Source organism: Myxocyprinus asiaticus, chromosome 2 (genome assembly GCF_019703515.2).
Source record: "Myxocyprinus asiaticus isolate MX2 ecotype Aquarium Trade chromosome 2, UBuf_Myxa_2, whole genome shotgun sequence".
Taxonomy (NCBI): Eukaryota; Metazoa; Chordata; class Actinopteri; order Cypriniformes; family Catostomidae; genus Myxocyprinus; species Myxocyprinus asiaticus.
In genome coordinates, this window is record NC_059345.1 from 35,403,552 (window position 1) to 35,425,975 (window position 22,424).

The 22,424-nt window shown below is 38.1% G+C and overlaps 1 protein-coding gene across 2 annotated transcripts in view; it reads right to left on the reverse strand.

The window, feature by feature from the left end:
- Positions 1–22,424, reverse strand: part of LOC127416131 (nuclear factor of activated T-cells, cytoplasmic 3-like) — a 109,795-nt gene that overhangs the window by 17,878 nt on the left and 69,493 nt on the right. For both annotated transcript variants that reach the window (XM_051655296.1, XM_051655287.1), the window contains exons 7-9: positions 9,555–9,610; positions 9,082–9,208; positions 5,008–6,024 (exon numbers count right to left, since the gene is read on the reverse strand). In XM_051655296.1, the coding sequence (XP_051511256.1) occupies positions 5,008–6,024; positions 9,082–9,208; positions 9,555–9,610 (1,200 nt within the window). The remainder of the gene's footprint in view (positions 1–5,007; positions 6,025–9,081; positions 9,209–9,554; positions 9,611–22,424) is intronic.

Below are 22,424 nucleotides of genomic sequence, written 5' to 3' on the forward strand. Positions count from 1 at the left end.
GCAAAACGAGACGTTTCAGAAAGGTGGGAACTATGTTGCTCTTTTTAGACTGGGAAGGAAGTTCTGAGTTCTGAAATGTACAGTATGATTTTATAATGCAGTTACCTCTTATATGCCTAAATATCGAAGAAAATTTGATTCTCCATTTCATGACCCCTTTAATTTTTATGTCTGACTAAAAATGGGCAAGACAGACAACATGACTATGTTTAATTTTATTCTAATTTAATATTATTATTTTGTTTAAGAGGAGACTGGGGCTAGTTGTCATACTTTTACTGCAATGAGTATTTATCAGGGTAGGGGGTATTTTTGAGTCAACTTCTCAAATTCTGCATTGCCACATACCTTAAATTTTTGGCAAAAAAAAAAACAAAAAAAACATTTGAACATTTTCACCATTATTGCCCATGAAAAAAAGCTAAAGCTTTTGTGACAACTTGGCCCAATAACAGCACGTTTACACACTATATAGGGTAAGTTCTCACATAAAAAGCCTATCATAGGCTTTTCAGCAAAATATATAAAGTAAAACAATTATGAGACACAAAACGATTCATGAAATAACATAAATGGAAAAGGTAACATACAAAATTATAAAAACATTTCTTTGGCCAATATGCCTATATCTCTTAATATTGCCAATCTAACTTTAGCAGAATGCCTCTCTCTTTTAACTTAGATAACAATGTAATGCATAAATATATTATTAAAATGAATTCATATTGGAACTAAAAAGACAATTTGAAGTTAAAATACTGAAAAAAGAATAGTTTCTCATTGCTGAAACAATTATACAAATGTTACGGTAACGATAAACTGTGTTACGGTAATGAGGTGACCTAACACAAAAACCCTGATAGAAGGGGCAATCATTACAAGTGAGAAAAATTATTGCTTCATCTCACAGAGGTATGTAAAAACTAACATAGCTGGCAAGATTGATCATTAAATTAATTGTCTAACAAATTTAGCATCCGTTGTGGTACTGAGAATGCAAAGTGTCTGAAACAGTTTATTTAGACACAACAACAACATTTTTAGTAAAACAAAATGAAGTGACAATTATCTAAGTATCCATGTTTGAAGTTGGATGCATCATAGCAGAATAAGTCTTTTGTGTTGTGAAAAGGCAGCCAAAAAGTGTTGCAATACAGAGAAATGGCTTGATGAACACAAGGATTTTTCATTCTATTATACAGATAGTGATGTTTGGAATGTTACATAAATTATTTTTATTTACTACTGGGTCTTGGGCACAACATACATTATTGAATTTTTTTTAAAATAATTTTTATTTCTTTTGTTTATACTAAATTTAATAGTCCTAATTTTGAAGCTGGATGTGTTGCGGTAATGAGAATTTAACCAGAATATTCTTTAAAAATCTAAAATAAAACATAACATCCTTTGTAATCTTTATGTCCAAGATGGAGTACATGTATATCTATTGTGTTCAATTACCAGAATATAATTTTATATAGATTTTTATATAGAAATCCTCACTGCCTCTCTTATTGTTTACACATGGCTAGATATAGAGAGGGCAGTTTTAATTACTAAGACTTATGCTGGGTCCTTCTGGACTTCACCACACACACACACGCATGCACGCATGCGCACACATGTTGGTGCGGCTATCCTTATGAGGACTCTCCATAGACATAATGATTTTTATATTGTATGAACTATAGATTCTATCCCCCAACCCCACCCCTAAACCTAACCCTCACAAAAAACTTTCTGCATTTTTACATTTTCAAAAAAACATTGTTTAGTATGTTTTTTAAGCTATTTAAATTATGTGGGCACTAGAAATGTCCTCGTAAACCACATTTATAGCATAATACCCTTGTAATTACCAGATTGTAACCTAAAAAAAGTCCTCATAAACCACTTAAACCTGCCCACACACACACACACATGTGTCTAATCTCAGTGACAGTTCATTAACTCTGACCGCACATATGAATACTGAAGACAGACAGAAAGCAGAAATGACCCCCCAAGATCAAGCTCTGGTCCAGTATCTGTATCTTACAAACATGACAACATGGCTGGAATTTGTGCTGATGAACTACAGCACAGTCTGAAAAACTATCATCAGTTTTAAAGAGTTTTGTGTAAGGAGTCTTTTTGTGGTTTGTTGTCTGTTCTCAAGTAAACACACCATCAGCAAAAAATATCCACATAAACACTGAAGTAATATGACATCGGACAACTGATGCTTTTGCAGTAGTTTAGAAACAGGTTCTCTCTCTGGCTATGTTAAGAATGGAATACTAGCGTACTCCTTACTGTATACTGCCAACAATTATTATTTCTTTTTTTGTTAAAACAGTATTTGACAGAATACATTATGAAACAATAAATATAACAAACAGTAGTATGCTACACTGTTGTCACATGACCTTATCACAAGTGTCACATGACCTCATAACGTGCATGTTCTTTAAGAGGTGTCCACTTATCTTGGAGATAAAAAATTATTTTGCATTTTTTTATCCAACCTTATGTAAAAAACATCTCTCTTGGCAGTCCATTCAAATGAGTCAAGAAAAAGATCTTAAAACATGGCGGATATTAATTGTAAGTGTCATGAAGCGTTCTGTGTTTGTAATGCCTGATACTAATTCATTTAGTAGCTAATCACAAACAGTCAGTAAATAAAGTATTACCATATCCATTTACCATATTGCACTAAATAAAAAATTTGATATAATTACTTGAAGTATTTGCACAGATGTGTTATATGATGTTAGCTTAGTAGGATCAATGAATCGTAGGGAATGGATTATAGAATGTTAGCATAGCATGCTAATTGGTTTGCATGCAAACTGCAAACACAAAGAAACTTTTAATTTGACCATTTGGATATACAGTATGTGGTATGTCATATACAACTTACACAACATTAATGAATGTATTTTTTATGCTTAAAACTACATAAATCTTCAAGTGATATTGTAGGATTTACTATCAGGCACCAAACAGAATAGCCAAAACAACTTTGTTCAGCCAATTTAATTACATCTGGGACTGAACTCTTCATGAAACTGGTTCATTCATGAATTAAGCGCATAACATTTTGGGATACAGTACACAGTGCAATGTGCTCAGATGTATTGTATACTGAGCAATTTGACAAATGAAGTAGGCCATCAGGTTATTCTATGCATACAGGAAATTAGCATATGATGCACAGTACTGCATACTGTAGAAACAGTAATTTCGTAGTATACTATTCCAAACATAGCCTCTCTCTTTCCCTCCCCCACTACTGCTGTTAGGTCTCTTTCCTGTTAATAAGGATTACTGACATGATGAATCCACCCTGTCATGACACTCTTTTTTGTTTTCTGAGACCACCAATCCGCACATCTTATCATGTGGCTTGTTGAGCACATTACCGCGGAGATGTAGCGTGTGTGGAGGCCCATGCTATTCTCCGTGGCATCCACACTCAACTCACCACGCACCCCACCGAGAGCGAAAACCACACATTATAGTGACCATGAGGAGGTTACCCAATGTGACTCTACCCTCCCTAGCATCCGGGCCAATCTGGTTGCTTAGGAGACCTGGCTGGAGTCACTCAGGGGTGGCTGGAGTCACCAGGGGTGGTAGTCAGTGTCAATACTCGCTGAGCTACCCAGGCCCCGTCATGACACTCTTAAGATTTTTAACTTGTCATCTACTGCAAAACATGCAAATTCACTTTAGTAAATTTACTGAGCTCAAAAAATTAAGCGTCTGCTTGTTTATTTATTATACATTTATGCTCTTGTTCTTCTGGTTCATTTTCAGTATAAGCTACTGCAAAAATACACACATACTACACACACATATTTATTCACCCTTGTATGTTAGTGTCACACACACTTTTTCATACCTTGAAAAAGGCTGATTGCTGAAACGTTGGTTAATAAATGAGCCTATATTTTGAGTTGTTTTTCTAAAGTCACACACACCAATAGACAGATTAAATTACTGCATGTGCTAGTCATTCTCTATTATCTATAAATGACCATTTATGAACACAGGTAATCGGCTCAGGTCATTTCCTCAAGAGCTTTAGAGAACGAAGATGGAAAAACAAGAGAGCATACACTACCAGTCAAAAGTTTTGAAACACTTACTCATTCTTTATTATAATTATTTATTTATTTATTTTTTTCACATTTTAGAATAACAGAAAAGTCATTAAAACTATGGAATAACATAAATGGAACTATGGGAATTATGTTGTGACTAAACAAAATCCAAAATAAATCAAAACTATGTTATATTTTAGCATCTTCAATGTAGTCACCCTTTGCCTAGAATTTGCAGACCTGTACTCTTGACATTTTCTCAACCAACTTCTTGAGGTATCACCCTGGGATGCTTTTTAAACAGTATTGAAGGAGTTCCCATCTATGTTGGGCACTTATTGGCCGCTTTTCTTTATTATTTGGTCCATGTCATCAATTTCAAAAACATTTATTTTAAATTCAATTTTAGTTTTTTAATGAAATAAATTAATATGGTGGCACAATTATATTTCTGTCTACAAAACTAATTTAAAAATGTAAGCATACACCTTCAGATCAAAAGATTTTTAAGATCATGAGAAACATTTCAGTCAAGTGTTTCAAAAGTTTTGACCGGTAGTGTATGTAAAAAGACCGGCCCGTGGGATTCCTTCGCTGACAGATCAGCCAACACTGTAATTTTCATAGATAATTCATCATAGATACTTAATTTTAGATTATAATAGTCTCAATTGCTCCAATCAATTTATGAAAGAGCTGCTCAAATTATAGCATGAGTGCTGCATTCAAAGGTCAATTCACACCTGTGTACCCACACCATATTTTTCATCAATGCTGAAACCTCAGACGTTCAGTGATGTTTATTTTAAACTAGTTCCTGACAACACCATTCACACTGTATGTAATTCAAATCTGGATTAAGACTGCATCTCTGCTCAGTGCATTAGACCTATTGTGAAAGACAAAGACTCACCATCATCAAGTGTAATGTCCTGCAGGCCGATGGTACGGAAGGTGGGCTCTCTATCCTCTGGCTCTTCTTTGATGTTGAGCCTCTCTCCCTGTTGGGTCAGGGGGTGCACCATGGACCCTGCTGGGGACAATGCAGAAAAGACAGGGCTGCTAGCCTGGGGAGAAGGTTGTCCAGAGAGTGCAAGGGGCCCTAGAGGGCTGTTGGATGTTGGAGAAGGGGAGGTGGGCGAATGGTAGGGGAGGGAATGGAGCTGGGGGGAGGAGGGCCCAGAGTGGGGAGATTGCACCATTCGGGCAGGAGACCTGGAGGGTGTGGGGCAGGAGGTGGACCGCTGCCCAGCAGGATGGTAAACCAGTGGGTGCTGGAGTTGTGCTGCTGGCTGTCCCAGCGTGTGAGTGGGTGAGGGAACCTGTCCTGGAGTGGGGCAGTGGTAGCCTAGAGAGTGAAGGTGAGGGGTAGAGTGAGCCATGACCTGGCTGCTACTTGTACAGGCCACATGGCTGGGGCTAGAGGCAGGCCCCCCTGCACCTCCAGAGGTGGGTGTTGAAGATGCAGGGCCGTACACCATCCCCAGACCCAGGGTGTGACACCCGGCTGGGTCAGCCTGGAAGGGTATCTGCTCATATGCCTGTGGGGAGTCTGCAGTCATAGGAAGACTATGCTGGCCGTTGAAGGGCATGTTGTGCTGTAGAAGTGTGTAAGACGGCCTGGCAGTGGCAGCAGGGCCTGGGTGGAAGGGCATCTGGCATTCAGGAGATGCATTCAGCCCTAGAGCCTGAAGGTGGGGCAGGTGGGGAAGAGTAGGGGAGCCCATTGGAGCGCAGGGGGCCTGTAGTGGGTGCAGGCCTGCAGCCAGACCACGTGGGGAGCTGGACAGAAGGCCGTCTGGTGGGTGGGAGTGCTCTGGGGAGGACAGCGGCTGAGCACAGACCAAACTGGCAGCATGGACCAGAGGCATGGACATGGGTGGCATGGCAGGGGAGTCAAGCTCATCTCTATGTTCTTGCTTAACCAGGACTGTAAGGGTGGAGAGAGTGAGAGGAAAAGCATGGGGAGAGAGAGAGAGAGAGAGAGAGAGAGAGAGAGAGAGAGAGAGAGAGAGAGAGAGATAAATAGATGCATAAGAAAGAGAGAAACAAAGTGTAATTAGCAACAAAACTTGAAAAGCCAATAGCAATAAAATTTATACAAAAGTACTGGATAAATACTTTAGGCTTATTGAGTGTCATGTAATTGGTACTTTTCAGTAATATTCACCTTTCACCTAAGGGATTTTATGATACTTTTATTGTGATCAATTTATTTGATAATGGCATCACTTTAGCATACAAAACAGATCTCTTTTCATTGGACATTCACAGCACTATTGAACTCCTGTTTCATTTCCTATCTCCTATAAAACTGATTACAATATTATATGACTAACATATGTTCAAGAATTATGCCCAGTATAAAATTTGTACATATCTCAGTATGAGCCACTCTCCTCTCCTCTCCACTCCTAAAACGCTCACACAATGAGTAACAGTGACACAGCGTTCAGTAACCCATATCCCAACCTGCTATTTCCCTGGCCCGCAAGTGTGGGGGATATTTTTACTTGCCGTGGACTCTGAGAGTGCATATGTTGCCTGCTTGAGTGTCATGTAAATCAGTGCTGAGTTTGGGAGCTGAAGAATGCTGTCTGCCCTCCAGCATAGCTCCAAATGGGAACCAAAATTCAGTTCACAGCCCATACGCTTCTGCAAGGCCATTGCTGCAGTAAAACTGTAGTTTCCATATACGAAGAGCAAATGACAGCCATGTATGTGAGAGACCATAAGTGCTTTTGAGTCGTGTTACTGACTGTATATCCACAACATACTTTAGTTTCAGTTGATAAATGAAACTTCAAGCTAAGAGCATACATTTCCAGGTGCATTTTGGACCAAAGCTGGTGGATTTGTCTGTGGCCAAAAGAGAAGCTTCAAACGTTCAGTGAGGTTTATTATACACTACTTCCTACCATGGCCAGCACCATTCACACGGTATGTTGTTTGAATCTGAATTAAGACCATATCTCTGCTCAGTGCACCGGACCTCTTATTTATTACCCATGAAGAGTTTGTCTCTTCTCTAAAAAACACAGCACCTCAGCCCTTCCCCCTACCATGTCACTTTCTCAGCAGGCTGATGCCATGTAAACCACAGTCGCCACGGCATGTTCAGAATATTGGCTGCCAGTGCAGTAATCTGATTGGCTGAGGCCTGACGGGTTCGTGTGGAAAACAGGAAACCCTAATTTAAGTGGGTGCTTTGTGGAGTGAAGAGGGTGGGCGGGAGGCTGGGCCTATCTCACTCTCCCTCTCTTTTTGTCTTTCTTTATCTGTTCTATAGTAAACTCATTTTAGCATGCAACTCAGAGATAAAAGTTGCTCACGTGTGATTTACTTACGCCAACGCTGTTTTTCGGTTTGACTCACTTTGGGAAAATAATAACAAACCAACTTATTTCAAAGAGAACCACACACGACTGCACTTTTTATTAGAACTCTATGAGCCATAATTAGATGTCGCCTTTTCCTGCTCTCTGGGTTTAAGAGGTGACAAAGTTAATTTCAAAAGCAGAGCTACTAAATGCACTGATGTAATGAGTCTTCCCAACAGACATCATACAAATTATGATTCAAATAATGCGAATCATCAACCTCAAGATTATGATTCAACAAGAGTTATCATGGAGAAATCTTACAGAATACAAAGCAATTCTGTAAACTACGACATTTAAGGCAGGGGAAGCCAATGGGAGATAGAGAGAATTACAGAAAGACAAAGGACATTTTGGGGGTCCAGTTCTTGAATAAACCTGCTTTGCATGCCTCCAGCCACATGTAAATCATGCTGAATCTTGTTTTAAAGTGTTTTACATGAGCGGTTACCAGGTGTTCAACTGTTACTGGAACAACCTCATCCCTAACCACACTGGTGCACAGTGCAGAGGAACGCTGGCATGATCAAACGGGTGACTCTGAGAACCCACGTGTGCCATTCTAGTTACTGTTATGTGAAGTTAGTGAGAACTATTTTGCATGAAACTGAGTCACATAAGGCCAGGCTCATTTTAGGACACATTCTACTCTATACAATATGGCCATCACCACAATTCTTTTTTGTATTGTGACATATCAATTATCATCATACATTACAATAAATAACTCTTTTTTTTAATTTTTATGCAAAATGGCATAAAAAAGGATTTTTGCAGGTTGTTCAGTTTAATTAATATGAACTAAAGCAACACAATTCTTGAACATTTTGTCACAACTTGATTTCACTGTGTTCTATCCAATTAGATTTGTAAAATTTAAGTTTACTTCATCCATTTTAGTTGGGATTACACAAATACTTTCTGTAGCATTTTATGATAAACTGTGCAGATGATTTCCATTTCCCAGAATGCTTTGCATGGGACTGAATAGGGAGAGAAATTAACTGTTATTTTATGCATTTTTGAGCAAGATGAGAATAAGAAGAAATGTTGTTAATGTTCTTTTTTATTAGTATTTAAAAATAGCATTTTTGGGGTCATCACTGTGGTGAAGATTGGCACTTATGCATAGGTTGAGGATGGACTTTCACATTCAAGTGATGTTTGATTTGAGTGCTGCTTAGCTCTATAAGCAGTTGCTAACAAATTGACAGTGCAACAGTTTCACTTTCCTTACACTAGCTCACCTGGCATATACTAATTTAATAAAATAAATTAAGGATCAATTAAATTGAGTTTAATTAACCTAATGAAGTTGAGTTAAAGCTACTATAGTACATTGATTTGACCTAATTTAACTAAATTATGTTGGCTCAATGAAAATGACAATATGAATGAATGAAATTAAACTGTTTGTAAAAAAGTTTCTCAAATTCAATTAAGTAAGGGTAATGACTTGAATGTACAAAAGATTGTTTCATATTGATTTAGCTTTTTTTCTGTAAATAAAAAGGCATTACATTTAAGCAGACACTCAAGAGCAAAAGAGAGAATATTTTATTTTGATCATTATTCAGGAAATGTGTATTGTGATGTGGAATGTGTACCTGGCAGATAAGTAAAGCGCTGAGACTGGCTCCTTTTCCGTTTGCCATTGCACACATAGAACTGCACCTGTACTGCTGAAGTGACCGTCTTACTGTGATATGGAGGCACCTCCACCACAATGCTCGACTACAGATGGAGACAGGAAACATATCACAACAATAAGAGAGTGATTTTTCCATGTCCTACCACAGCTCTGGAAATAAAATTCACATTTTCTTTTTAGTTTCATTTCAAATAATCAAAAATTCTCCAAGATGCAAAAGATCGGAAAGTTTATTTATTTTACATCAATATCATTGATGTCTGAAGAAAACTTCTCACATGAAGCAAACAAAATTCTGTGAATATAATCATAAGATACTACAATGTGTTCAAGTCTTCTGGCTTTTAGTTCATGTTATTCATGTCTTGTATAATGTCTGTGCTTCTGTTGGAAAATATTTTCAGCGCAAAAAGAAAAATATTCACTCACTCCTTGACTCTTCTCTCTTTGGATCCTCGCCTCAACCTCCCACTGCGGTCGTCCATCTGAAGAAAGAAAAGCATTAGCTGTATACACGCGAACAACCTCTTAACTGACCTGAATGAAACTTTGTGTGCCAAAACATGAGGGGCAAATTTTGCTAAACTGACCCTCTCCATCATCATCATCATCATCATGTCTTCAAATCCACTTAATGTAATTAGGGTCTGGAGCTAAGTGAACTAGAGATTTAGCGTTAGCCAATCAGCGTTAAGTTTCAAAACAATCACTGGGGAGTTCTACTGCTGCATGTTTCTACAGGTGCTCCCCCACTACACTCAGAGTGAAGCTTGACTAATTATGCCTCGCCAAGAGAATAATACAATGAGAAATCGAGTTTGCTTGCAAACTATAAGCCATTTTCCACAAAGGGAAAGAGGCTCAATTGCTTGAATAGATCAAAATGTCAGCTCTAGGCAGGTACTGCGTACAACACTGTCCTGACTATGAAAACAGATGTCATATTAAATATTCCCAAGTAAGAAGAGGGCTCATTCAAATGCTGGAGTAGTATTAGGGGAGTGATTTCTTCACAGCTGGCAACTCAAGAGCCTCTTTAATGAAAAATCTGATCAGTACCAGTCTGTTTGCTCTTGGTGAAAGAAACAGAGAAGCTGTTTGGGACCCTAACAGGTAATGATGTTACTTAAACCCAGCAAAATGTGAGTAAATTTGTTACAGCTATTAAAAAGGAATCAGCATTGAAAATTTCCTACTGCTTGTATTGCCTGGTTGGATTCATGGAGAGATGTGTGGAATAACTTTGTTGTTGAATCATGGAACGATCGGATGAATAACCGTATTTATTGAAGAATGCCTCCATGTCCTCTCGTGGAGAGGCACAGACTCTTTTGGAAACATGCTGTCACCTCCAATTTTTCCTTTAAAAATAAAACTAATCAGCTGCGCAGACTTCTAAGAGACAGAAAATTAATACCGAGGGACCAGAGCTGACTGAGACTAATCCGGGAAGGGAAAATAGTCAATTCATGCATCATAAATTACATAAGCTACACAAACAGCATGACATAGGTCTGATTTACACTAAATTTTGCTCTTGACAGGAGTTTGACACAGTTAAACAGCAGTACAATCCCAAGAATGTCTATAAGTAATGTTGCATTACATGTTTGTGTGTGCAATCTGTGCATGTGTGTGTGGGTGCATGTATACCCACGAAATTCTCTAAAAGACATTCATCAGCATTTTTGTTTTCTTTTTTTTTCACCAACAGATGTTACAGCAGCGTTGCCTTTAGTCAGAAATCTATTAGTGCTGTCAGTCGATTCAAATTTTTAATTGTGATTAATCACAGTTCATTGTGATTAATCACAGATTTTGAAAGTGCTGAAATTTGACTCTATATATACTTCATTTCCTGTCAAAAATGCATATATTTCCTTCTTAAGAAAATAAAAAAACTAATGATAATGCTTCATAAAAGCATTATTAAAGCATAATTTTGTTTTGTTTATAAACAAAAACTTCCACAGTATAAAGATAGAAATGCACTAAAATATCACCAATTCAAGTAACATTAAACGTTTCCCAAAGTCTAAGTGGAGGCTGACTAATTGAAAACTATTCCCCATAGTTTGTATATTCATTGCAATGGGCATTCAGTTTCTTAAACTCTCATCCTCCACAATACTAATTGTCCGGTAGACTGTGGCTTTCCGCTTTGCTACAGCAATCGTGAACCCGCATTCACTGTCCGCATCAGGGTGTTAGCGCCAGTGTCAAGCGCCGCTTTGTACTCCACATGAAAAATGCTTAAAGGGATAGTTCACCCACAAATAAAAATGATCTCATCATTTACTCACCCTCATGCCATCCCAGAGGTGTATGACTTTCTTTCTACTGCAGAACACAAATGAAGATTTTTTTTAAGAATATCTCAGCTCTGTAGGTCCATACAATGCGAGTGAATGGGTGCCAAAATTGTGATGCTCCAAAAAGCACATAAAGGCAGCATAAAATAACCCATATGACTAGTGTTTAAATCCATATCTTCAGAAGTGGGTAAGATAGGTGTGGGTAAGAAACAGATCAATATTTAAGTCCATTTAAGCTAGAAATTCTTCTCCCTGCCCAGAGGGGGCGTATGCATGAAGAAAGTGAATCACGAAAATAACAAGATGAAGAATGTGAAATTTAAAGTCAAAGTGGAGATTGACTGAGCAGTATTTATAGTAAACAAATAGACTTAAATATTGATCTGTTTCTCACCCACATCTATTATATTGCTTCTGAAAACATGGATTTAACCACTGGATTCGTATTGATTACTTTTATGCTGACCTATGTGATTTTTGTAGCCTCAAAATGTTTGCACCCATTCACTTGTATGGACCAAATAGCTGAAAAGTTCGTCTAAAAATCTTCATTTATGTTCTGCAGAAGAAATTCATACACATCTGGTGTGGCATGAGGGTGAGTAAATGATGAGAGAATTTTCCCTTTTTGGTGAACTATTCTTTTAAAGACATTCTAATTCTGTGTTTCCGTAATAGCTAAGACTTGATGTGCTTCTGTGGTAATTAAATTGCACCTTATAGAGTCTACAAATTACTTGATTTCTGTCTCAAGTCCCATCTGGGCTTGTTCGTACAAATAGCATTAAGATGTCCTTTCTCCATCACTTGATCAATGGCATGGAATCGCTGTTGTGAAGTGTGTGTGTTCTGGCGTGTGCATCACTTTAATGACCCCCGGCGGATACATCGCAAAGGTTTTGCCCTATTGCAGGCACTGTTTAAAACTCCCACGGAGCTGAATAAAATGCCAGAATCTAGTGTCAAATTGGCAAATGTGTTAATTTAGAAAATTTAACGTGTTAAACGTTTTAAATTAATCACATACGTTAACAAGTATTTTGACAGTTCTAAAATCTATACAAAAAAGTGGGAATATAGAAAGTGCAGAGTTTGAGGACTGTAATCAAACACATGAAGATACTGCGTGAGTGTTTTTCATAATCACCTGGTCTATTCTACAGACTGTTGCTTTTGTTACTGTGTATGCTGTGTAGTGTCTCAACTCCCCACTCTGTCAAAAGGTGTTTTGCCAATATGAGAATGACCTTGGATGCCTGTGACTTCAGCAGTAGTAGTATTGCAGCGCATGTTGACATTCAACATGAAGAGACACCGGAGAGGGCCCCACATGCAGGTTCAAACAGGAACCAGACACCAAAGCCCAGTGACAAGCATATGCGCTATCCTAATCCTTCCACCCAGAAAGATGGCTGTTCTGTTATTACTGCCATGATAAACAAATTCGAGAAAAATAAACTTTTGGTAAAATCATATAAAGCCTTTATGTGTCATTATGTGGAATTAAATGTCCTGCTGGCAAGTGTAAACTAGTGTGAATTGAAACAGATGGTTAACGCAACTCATCACTTCCCCTGTTATAATTTCCTGAATCATTAACTGGAAAAACAAAACTTGCTTCTAGCTTTCCTGGGATTGATTTTTATTCATTGTAAACATACTTAATCTTTCATATCTGCCAATTTTATTCTCTCTCTGTAACCTAAATAATTTTAACTAAATAATGAAACTAATGGGGAATATGTGAAAAAGGGTGTTACAATGACTTATTGGCCAGGACTAAAAGAGTTAAATGAGTATGTGCAGAAGGATCACTACCTCTCTCACTTCTGTTTAATTGTTCACACAAAATAATGTAAATGTCTCAGAAAACATTTATGTTCTGTTTTATTCACAATTAAGAGGGCAGCTCAACCTCAGAGTGCAATCTAGTTTAGTGGTTGTCCTGGGAATAAATACGCATGAATCATTTGTCTCTGTATTTGTATCAATTGTGGTTAAACACCCGATTCAACAACTCAAAAAATACGTTGCAAAGATTCAGGATCGCAACATGGGCCACACACTTAGACACAACCTATCCCATTACTGTAGATCCAATAAGTCATTCAATTATATTAGATACAATCTGTCAAAATTAGACTTGAAATTATCCGTCTCCTTCTTCTCATATGTCCTTATTTGCCCCCTGCTGATAGAGTGGCCCCAAGGGACAAATGCCTCCCAGATGCACAGAGAGCCCTGTGCCAGTCCACAACAGACCCGCCTTCTCCCTCTATCTACCCTTAGCAGCTTGGAGTGATTTGTAGATATCATTTTATGTATTCCAGACCTTAATCAGACCTCAGCCAGAACACTTTTATGCCAGCTTTTATTTATTCTCCAATATCCAGAAACTCTGGTCTAAGCATGGGTTAGTGTCTGACCAATGTCATCTTTGATAAGGAATACCCATCTTCACTCAAATTATTGGAATACTCCATCCATGTATGTGGCATATGATCATGAATAATATAAAAATCAAGCTAAAATGTCCCTTTTTTCAATCTAGTTTTAGCCCCAAAGTAACGAATGGCACTTTTGAAAAATATGTTTAATAAGATGAAAAATCTGTTTCATTCTACAAGACTGGGTCACCTCATGGAGGCCACAATATCACATGAACAGCTGAATACTAACTTTATCGCACTAGCCCATCTGTTTTAGGACTCTTTTGCATGCACAATATGTGTGAATAGCATGTTTCTACAATGGCATTGGTAACAGAAAACTTTTGCTACTGTGTAATGCTGAATTCACACCCAAAGGCATCAGTATAATGTCCAAGACCACTGGCGTATCAGCTGATGCAACATAAAGAAAACAAAAACAAAACACTGTGTGCGCATTTCAACCATCACATTCTAATTAAATCACATACAACTGAAAAACCTAATTACAACAACCTCCATGGACACTGCCCTGCAAAGGCAAAACGCAGTAACTAAAAAACTGTCAAAATTGAGTTATTAGTGAAACCAGGTTTCAATGATCTGTGCTGTGACAAAAAGGTTTCAGCCTACTATGCTCAGATTCAGAGAAAACAGAGTGAGACACATTTGGTTGGACAATCAAAACACTTTCTCAGTTTTCTCAGTTTCAGTGTTGGCGTACTTACTGCATTTTGGCTTTGCAGTGCAGTGCAAACAGTGATGCAGAACACTGGTCTCACAAATCACACAGATGTTGTTTGATGAGGTGCTACTCAAAACGATATGAACTTTCCCTGAGCTGCTTGAGGCTAGACATGAGAGCCAAATTTCCACCCTGCTTGTTCTAGCATCTCAGAACTTTCCATTTTTATACAACCCAACAAAAGCATGGGCTAACACCATACATGTTGGTTTTAGCACTTTCCTGTGGGTATGCTTCAAATTGTGCCAATTAGAGGAAAGGTAAGTTATAAAGGGTGTCTTTCTGTCTAAGTTTGTGTTACAACAGCCCTTAGTGTTTGTGTGTAAACTCCTGTTGAGTGAATCAGTGTGTCAATGTCTCAAACTAGACACACACACACACACGAACATATACTTTCTCAAGGCAGGCCAAGACTCGTATTCCCAGAATGTCTTTCATTCATTGCTTTCATCTGAGGCTGATCCTAACTTGTGTTTAATTACTGTGTCCATAACCGACAGAAAAAATGAGTAACGGCAAGAGATAAAGAGAAAAATAGAGAGAAGAGAGAGTTGCTTATCGGAGATTTTCAAAAAGAGTACACAAATGATATTGGAAAGAGTCAAGGAAAAAATGATCTTCTACCATGCCTGGTGTAATGAAGAGCAAAAAAGCGAGAGAGAAAATTCCCAACAAAAAAAGAAATGGAAAAGTGAGGCTGTCTGGTGGAGATGACAGACTGTCTTGGAGGGTTCTGTTCAGTGTGTAAAAGGTCCATTTGAGCTCAAAGTGAAACTCAAAGGATCAACACAAAACCACAAAGACAGAGCACTGCTGAGGGCTCGTCTAACCCCAAAAAGTCAGTCTAATAAAGCCTTAAAAACAGTTATGCATTATAAATAGTATTTAACAATTTAACATGGTAATTAAGTGCAATAATTACAGAAATGATTAAAATATATTTAATGTATGTATTTAATGTAATATAAATGTATGCAATTAAGGTGTATATGATGTAGTAATGTGATGTCTTTTACCCAGCAAATAGGCTACTGATATATGCAATTTCATGTGATTAATTAGATTAATTAAAATGACATATTTATATTTAATTAATTCAAAGTTATAGAACTTAATTATTATACTAATGCATTATAATACCTACTGTACATATAAATAGTTACACCTTTAAAGCAAAAAATGCATTAAAAAAAAAAAAACCTGGTCAAAACCCAATTTCATGTGCTATATCATATGTTATAATGCATTATACTCTTAAAGGTGTAACCATAAATAGGTAATAATTATAATGAATTATAACTGTGGTTGCAATTATTTAGGAAAGGATACAATGCACTGCAAAGTGTATTATGAGGTATTATGCATTATAAATACATGCTTCCGTGTTATCAAGTGTTTTCGAAAAGTTTTTCCTTGGAGAAAAGGTGCATCTAGCACAGACAGCAAGCTATAAGTTGCTTTTTCCTGGAGCGAGTGATCAATCAGCAGTCTCCCTGCAGACGCAGCAGCCGTGCTGACCTCCGAGTCATCCTAACAGTAGATGCCGAAGACTAAAGGCTATCTCAAGAAGATCAGAGATACACCACTATATGGCCAATCATAAATCTACCCTGAGTGTGTCTGGGAAAGAGAGAGTGTAAGGGGAAAAAAAACAAGTGGGCAGCAGAAGAGTTCATGAAGGTAAGGGAATGAGGGTGTGTATTTTGTGTGCTCAATGTTCTTGCACGTGTCCGCATGTTTATTGAGTGAGTGCATTTGTGTGGAAGTAGGTGTGTGAAGATTTGCATATGTACATATCTGTGTGCATGTACGAGTGTGTAAGTGCAATTATGTTTGTGCGTGTAGGTGTGCAGGTGCATTCATACTGAATTGCACACACGCAGGCGCACACACACCGTGTCCCCACAGGAGAAGGGAAATCGTGGGAGGTCAAGATGCTGATAAAGCAAAGATAAATCACTCTGGTTTTGATGAGCAACATCAAATCCTGTGCTCTTGAGAAGAGAGAAACCGACACTCCCTCTCATTTTACCCATCGTTACAGTTTCCCCAAACCTAGACAAAACTTTAACTTTAACTACAAATCACAAATCATCTGATCTTGTTCTCTTAAAGAATAAGGCTGGGTTGGCTGCACTGAGGTAGAGGTTTGTGCAGGTATAACTACTACCCTTTAGGGCAAGAGAGGTGATGTGGCAATATTTGCTCAGAGTGAATGATGAAGACATTTGTGGTGCATACTCAGCTGTGCTCGCAGCTTGCATCAACCTGTTAAATGGAATTAGTTCAAGCCAAACATAAGGGATAAAGGACTGTAGGTTTAAGGGACAAAGTACACTCAGCTGGATATTATTGCAAAATAAATCCGACATCAACACCTTCTAATGTAGCTCTGTTTTATAATTTGCAATAATAACCGGCTGAATGCAAATTAGCTTATTACATTGCTACTTACCAAATAACTAATGGACATGGAAATTTCAATTTGAAATACTGAAATTATTTTATGACGTGAGAAGAAAGAGACCCTACAGTGATACGAGACATGAAACTAGCAAAGCTAGATTGTAAATCAGTTGCCTGGAATACAGGGTATGAAATGAGCACCCGGCACCTGTAAAATGTGGGTATACAGTTCCATATAAAGCAAATGACATGCAACTACATTGCGGCTATTGTCATGCGTGTCATCATAATTCAGTACAGCCCCAGAAATGGTGCTTAAACAAGAAGTTTCTCTTCTGTGTTTCTTTAGCCTCCATTTGTGTGCATTATATATATATATGTGTGTGTATATTATATATATATACAGTTGAAGTCAGAAGTTTACATACACCTTAGCAAAATACATTTAAAGTCAGTTTTTCACAATTCCTGACATTTTATTTGTAGAAAACATTCCCTGTCTTAGGTCAGTTAGGATCACTTTTAAGAATGTGAAATGTCAGAATAATAGTAGAGAGAATTATTTATTTCAGCTTTTATTTCTTTCATAACATTCCCAGTGGGTCAGAAGTTTACATACACTGTTAGTATTTGGTAGCATTGCCTTTAAATTCTTTAACTTGGGTCCAACATTTTGGGTAGCCTTCCACAAGCTTCTCTCAATAAGTTTTGGCTCATTCCTCCAGACAGAACTGGTGTAACTGGGGTAATCACGTTTGTAGGCCTCCTTGCTCGCACATGCTTTTTCAGTTCTGCCCACAAATTTTCTATCGGATTGAGGTCAGGGCTTTGTGATGGCCATTCCAATACCTTGACTTTGTTGTCCTTGAGCCATTTTGTTACAACTTTGGAGGTATGCTTGGGGTCAGTGTCAATTTGGAAGACCCATTTGCGACTGAGCTTTAACTTCCTGATTTCCTGGCTGATGTCTTGAGATTTTGCTTCAATATCTCCACATCATTTTCCTTCCTCATGATGCCATCTATTTTGTGAAGTGCACCAGTCCCTCCTGCAGCAAAGCACCCCCACAATATGATGCTGCCACCCCCATGCTTCACTTTGGGATGGTGTTCTTCAGCTTGCAAGCCTCACCCTTTTTCCTCCAAACATAACGATGGTCATTATGGCCAAACAGTACAATTTTTGTTTCATCAGACCAGAGGACATTTCTCCAAAAAGTAAGATCTTTGTCCCCATGTGCACTTGCAAACTGTAGTCTGTATTTTTTATGGCAGTTTTGGAGCAGTGGCTTCTTCCTTCCTGAGAAGCCTTTCAGGTTATGTCAATATAGGACTCATATTACTGTGGATATAGATACTTGTCTACCTGTTTACTCCAGCATCTTCACAAGGTCCTTTGCTGTTGTTCTGGGATTGATTTGCACTTTTTGCACCAAACTATGATGATCTCTAAGAGACAGAATGCGTCTCCTTCCTGAGCGGTATGATGGCTATGTGGTTCCATGGTGTTTATACTTGCGTACTATTGCTTGTACAGATGAATGTGGTATCTTCAGGCATTTTGAAATTGCTCCCAAGGATGAACCAGACTTGTGGAGGTCCACAACATTTCTTTTCTTTTTCTGAGGTCTTGTGATTTTCCCAGGATGTCAAGCAAAGAGGCACTGAAGGTAGGCCTTAAAATACATCCACAGGTACACCTCCAATTGACTCCAATTAGCCTATCAGAAGCCAATTGGCTAATTGCCTAATGGCTTGACATAATTTTCTGGTAATTTCCAAGCTAATTAAAGGCACAGTTAACTTAGTGTATGTAAACTTCTGACCCACTGGAACTGTGATATAGTCAATTAAAAATGAAACAATATGTCTGCAAACAATTGTTGGAGAAATTATTCATGTCATGCACAAATTAGATGTCCTAAATGACTTGCCAAAACTATAGTTTGCTAATATGAAATCTGTGGAGTGGTTAAAAAATGAGTTTTAATGACTTCAACCAATCAAGTGTATGTAAACTTTTGACTTCAACTGTGTATATATATGTGCATAAATTTTGCTCTTATGGAAAGAAATTGGTACTTTTATTCACCAAAGTGGCATTCAACTGAATGTATAGTCAGGACATTAATAATGTGAAAAAATTACTATTACAATTTGAATTTATTTTTCAGAACTTCTTAAACTACTTCAAAGATTTCTCATCAAAAAATCCTCCACATGCAGCAATGACAGCTTTGTAGATCCTTGGCATTCTAGCTGTCAGTTTGTCCAGATACTCAGGTGACATTTCACCCCACGCTTCCTGTAGCACTTGCCATAGATGTGGCTGTCTTGACGGGCACTTCTCACGCACCTTACAGTCTAGCTGATCCCACAAAAGCTCAATGGGATTAAGATCCATAACACTCTTTTCCAATTATCTGTTTTCTAATGTCTGTGTTTCATTGCCCACTCTAACCTTTTCTTTTTGTTTTTCTGTTTCAAAAGTGGCTTTATCTTTGCAATTCTTCCCATAAGGCCTTCACCCCTGAGTCTTCTCTTTACTGTTGTACATGAAACTGGTGTTGAGCGGGTAGAATTCAATGAAGCTGTCAGCTGAGGACATGTGAGGCATCTATTTCTCAAACTAGAGACTCTGATGTACTTATCCTCTTGTTTAGTTGTACATTTTGCCTTCCAAATCTCTTTCTGTCCTTGTTAGAGCCAGTTGTCCTTTGTCTTTGAAGACTGTAGTGTACACCTTTTTATGAAATCTTTAGTTGTTGTTTTTTTTGGCAATTTCAAGCATTGTATAGACTTCATTCCTCAAAACAATGATTGACTGACGAGTTTCTAGAAAAAGCTGTTTCTTTTTTTGCCATTTTTGACCTAATATTGATCTTAAGACATGCCAGTCAATTGCATACTGTGGCAACTCAAAAACAAACACACAGACAATGTTAAGCTTCATTTAACGAACCAAATAGCTTTCAACTGTGTTTAATATAATGGCAAGTGATTTTCTAGTTCCAAATTAGCATGATAACTCAAGGATAAAGTGTTGGAGTGATGGCTGCTGGAAATGGGGCCTGTGTAGATTTGATCAAAAATGACTTTTTCAAATAGTGATGGTTTTTTTTAAATCAGTAATGTCCTGATATATTTTGTGATCAGTTGAATGCCACTTTGGTGAATTAAAGTACCAATTTCTTTCCATAAGAGCAAAATGTCTACATAAACTTTTGGCTGCCAGTGTGTGTGTGTATATATACAGTTGTGCTCAAAAGTTTGCATACCCTGGCAGAAATTGTGACATTTTGGCATTGATTTTGAAAATATGACTGATCATGCAAAAATCATGTCTTTTATTTAAGGATAGTGATCATATGAAGCCATTTATTATCACAGTTGTTTAGCTCCTTTTTAAATCATAATGATAACAGAAATCACCCAAATGGCCCTGATCAAAAGTTTACATACCCTTGAATGTTTGGCCTTGTTACAGACACACAAAGTGACACACAGGTTTAAATGGCAATTAAAGGTTAATTTCCCACACCTGTGGCTTTTAAAATTGCAATTAGTGTCTGTGTATAAATAGTCGATGAGTTTGTTAGCTCTCACATGGATGCACTGAGCAGGCTAGATACTGAGCCATGGGGAGCAGAAAAGAACTGTCAAAAGGTAATGGAACTTTATAAAGATGGAAAAGGATATAAAAAGATATCAAAAGCCTTGAAAATGTCAGTCAGTACTGTTCAATCACTTATTAAGAAGTGAAAAATTCGGGGATCTCTTGATACCAAGCCAAGGTCAGGTAGACCAAGAAAGATTTCAGCCACAACTGCCAAAAGAATTGTTCAGGATACAAAGAAAAACCCACAGGTAACCTCAGGAGAAATACAGGCTGCTCTGGAAAAATACGGTGTGGTTGTTTCAAGGAGCACAATATGATGATACTTGAACAAAAATGAGCTGCATGGTCGAGTTGCCAGAAAGAAGCCTTTAATGCGCCAATGCCACAAAAAAGCCTGGTTACAATATGCCCGACAACACCATGACACGCCTCACAGCTTCTGGTACACTGTAATTTGGAGTGACGAGAACAAAATAGAGCTTTATGGTCACAACCATAAGCGCTATGTTTGGAGAGGGGTCAACAAGGCCTATAGTGAAAAGAATACCATCCCCATTGTGAAGCATGGTGGTGGCTCACTGATGTTTGTGGGGTGCGTGAGCTCTAAAGGCATGGGGAATCTTGTGAAAATTTATGGCAAGATGAATGCAGCATGTTATCAGAAAATACTGGCAGACAATTTGCATTCTTCTGCATGAAAGCTGCGCATGGGGCGCTCTTGGACTTTCCAGCACGACAATGACCATAAGCACAAGGCCAAGTTGACCCTCCAGTGGTTACAGCAGAAAAAGGTGAAGGTTCTGGAGTGGTCATCACAGTCTCCTGACCTTAATATCATCGAGCCACTCTGGGGAGATCTCAAACGTGCGGTTCATGCAAGACGACCAAAGACTTTGCTTGACCTGGAGGCATTTTGCCAAGATGAATGGTCAGCTATACCACCTGTAAGAATTTGGGGTCTCATAGACAACTATTACAAAAGACTGCACGCTGTCATTGATGCTAAAGGGGGCAATACACAGTATTAAGAACTAAGGGTATGCAGACTTTTGAACAGGGGTCATTTTATTTTTTTCTTTGTTGCCATGTTTTGTTTTATGATTGTGCCATTCTGTTATAACCTACAGCTGAATATGAATTATAAGAAATAAAAGAAATGTGTTTTGCCTGCTCACTCACATGGTCGATGTGAACATTTACTGAAGCTCCTGACCCGTATCTGAATTATTTTATGCATTGCTCTGCTGCCACACAATTAGCTGATTAGATATTCGCATAAATAATATATATATATATATATATATATATATATATATATATATATATATACACTTACTGTACACTTTATTAGGAACACCTGTACACCTACTTATTTATGCGATTATCTAATCAGCCAATTGTGTGGCAGCAGAGCAATGCATAAAATCATTCAGATACGGGTCAGGAGCTTCAGTAAATGTTCACATCAACCATCAGAATGGGGAAAACAATTATCTCAGTGATCTGGACCATGGCATGATTGTTGGTGCCAGACGGGCTGGTTTGAGTATTTCTGTAACTGCTGATCTCCTGGGATTTTCACACACAACAGTCTCTAAAGTTTACTCAGAATGGTGCCAAAAACAAAAAACATCCAGTGAGTGGCAGTTCTACAGACGGAAACGCCTTGTTCATGAGAGAGGTCAACGGAGAATGGCCGGACTGGTTCAAGCTGACAGAAAGGCTACGGTAACTCAGATAACACCTCTGTACAATTGTAGTGAGCAGAATAGCATCTCAGAATGCA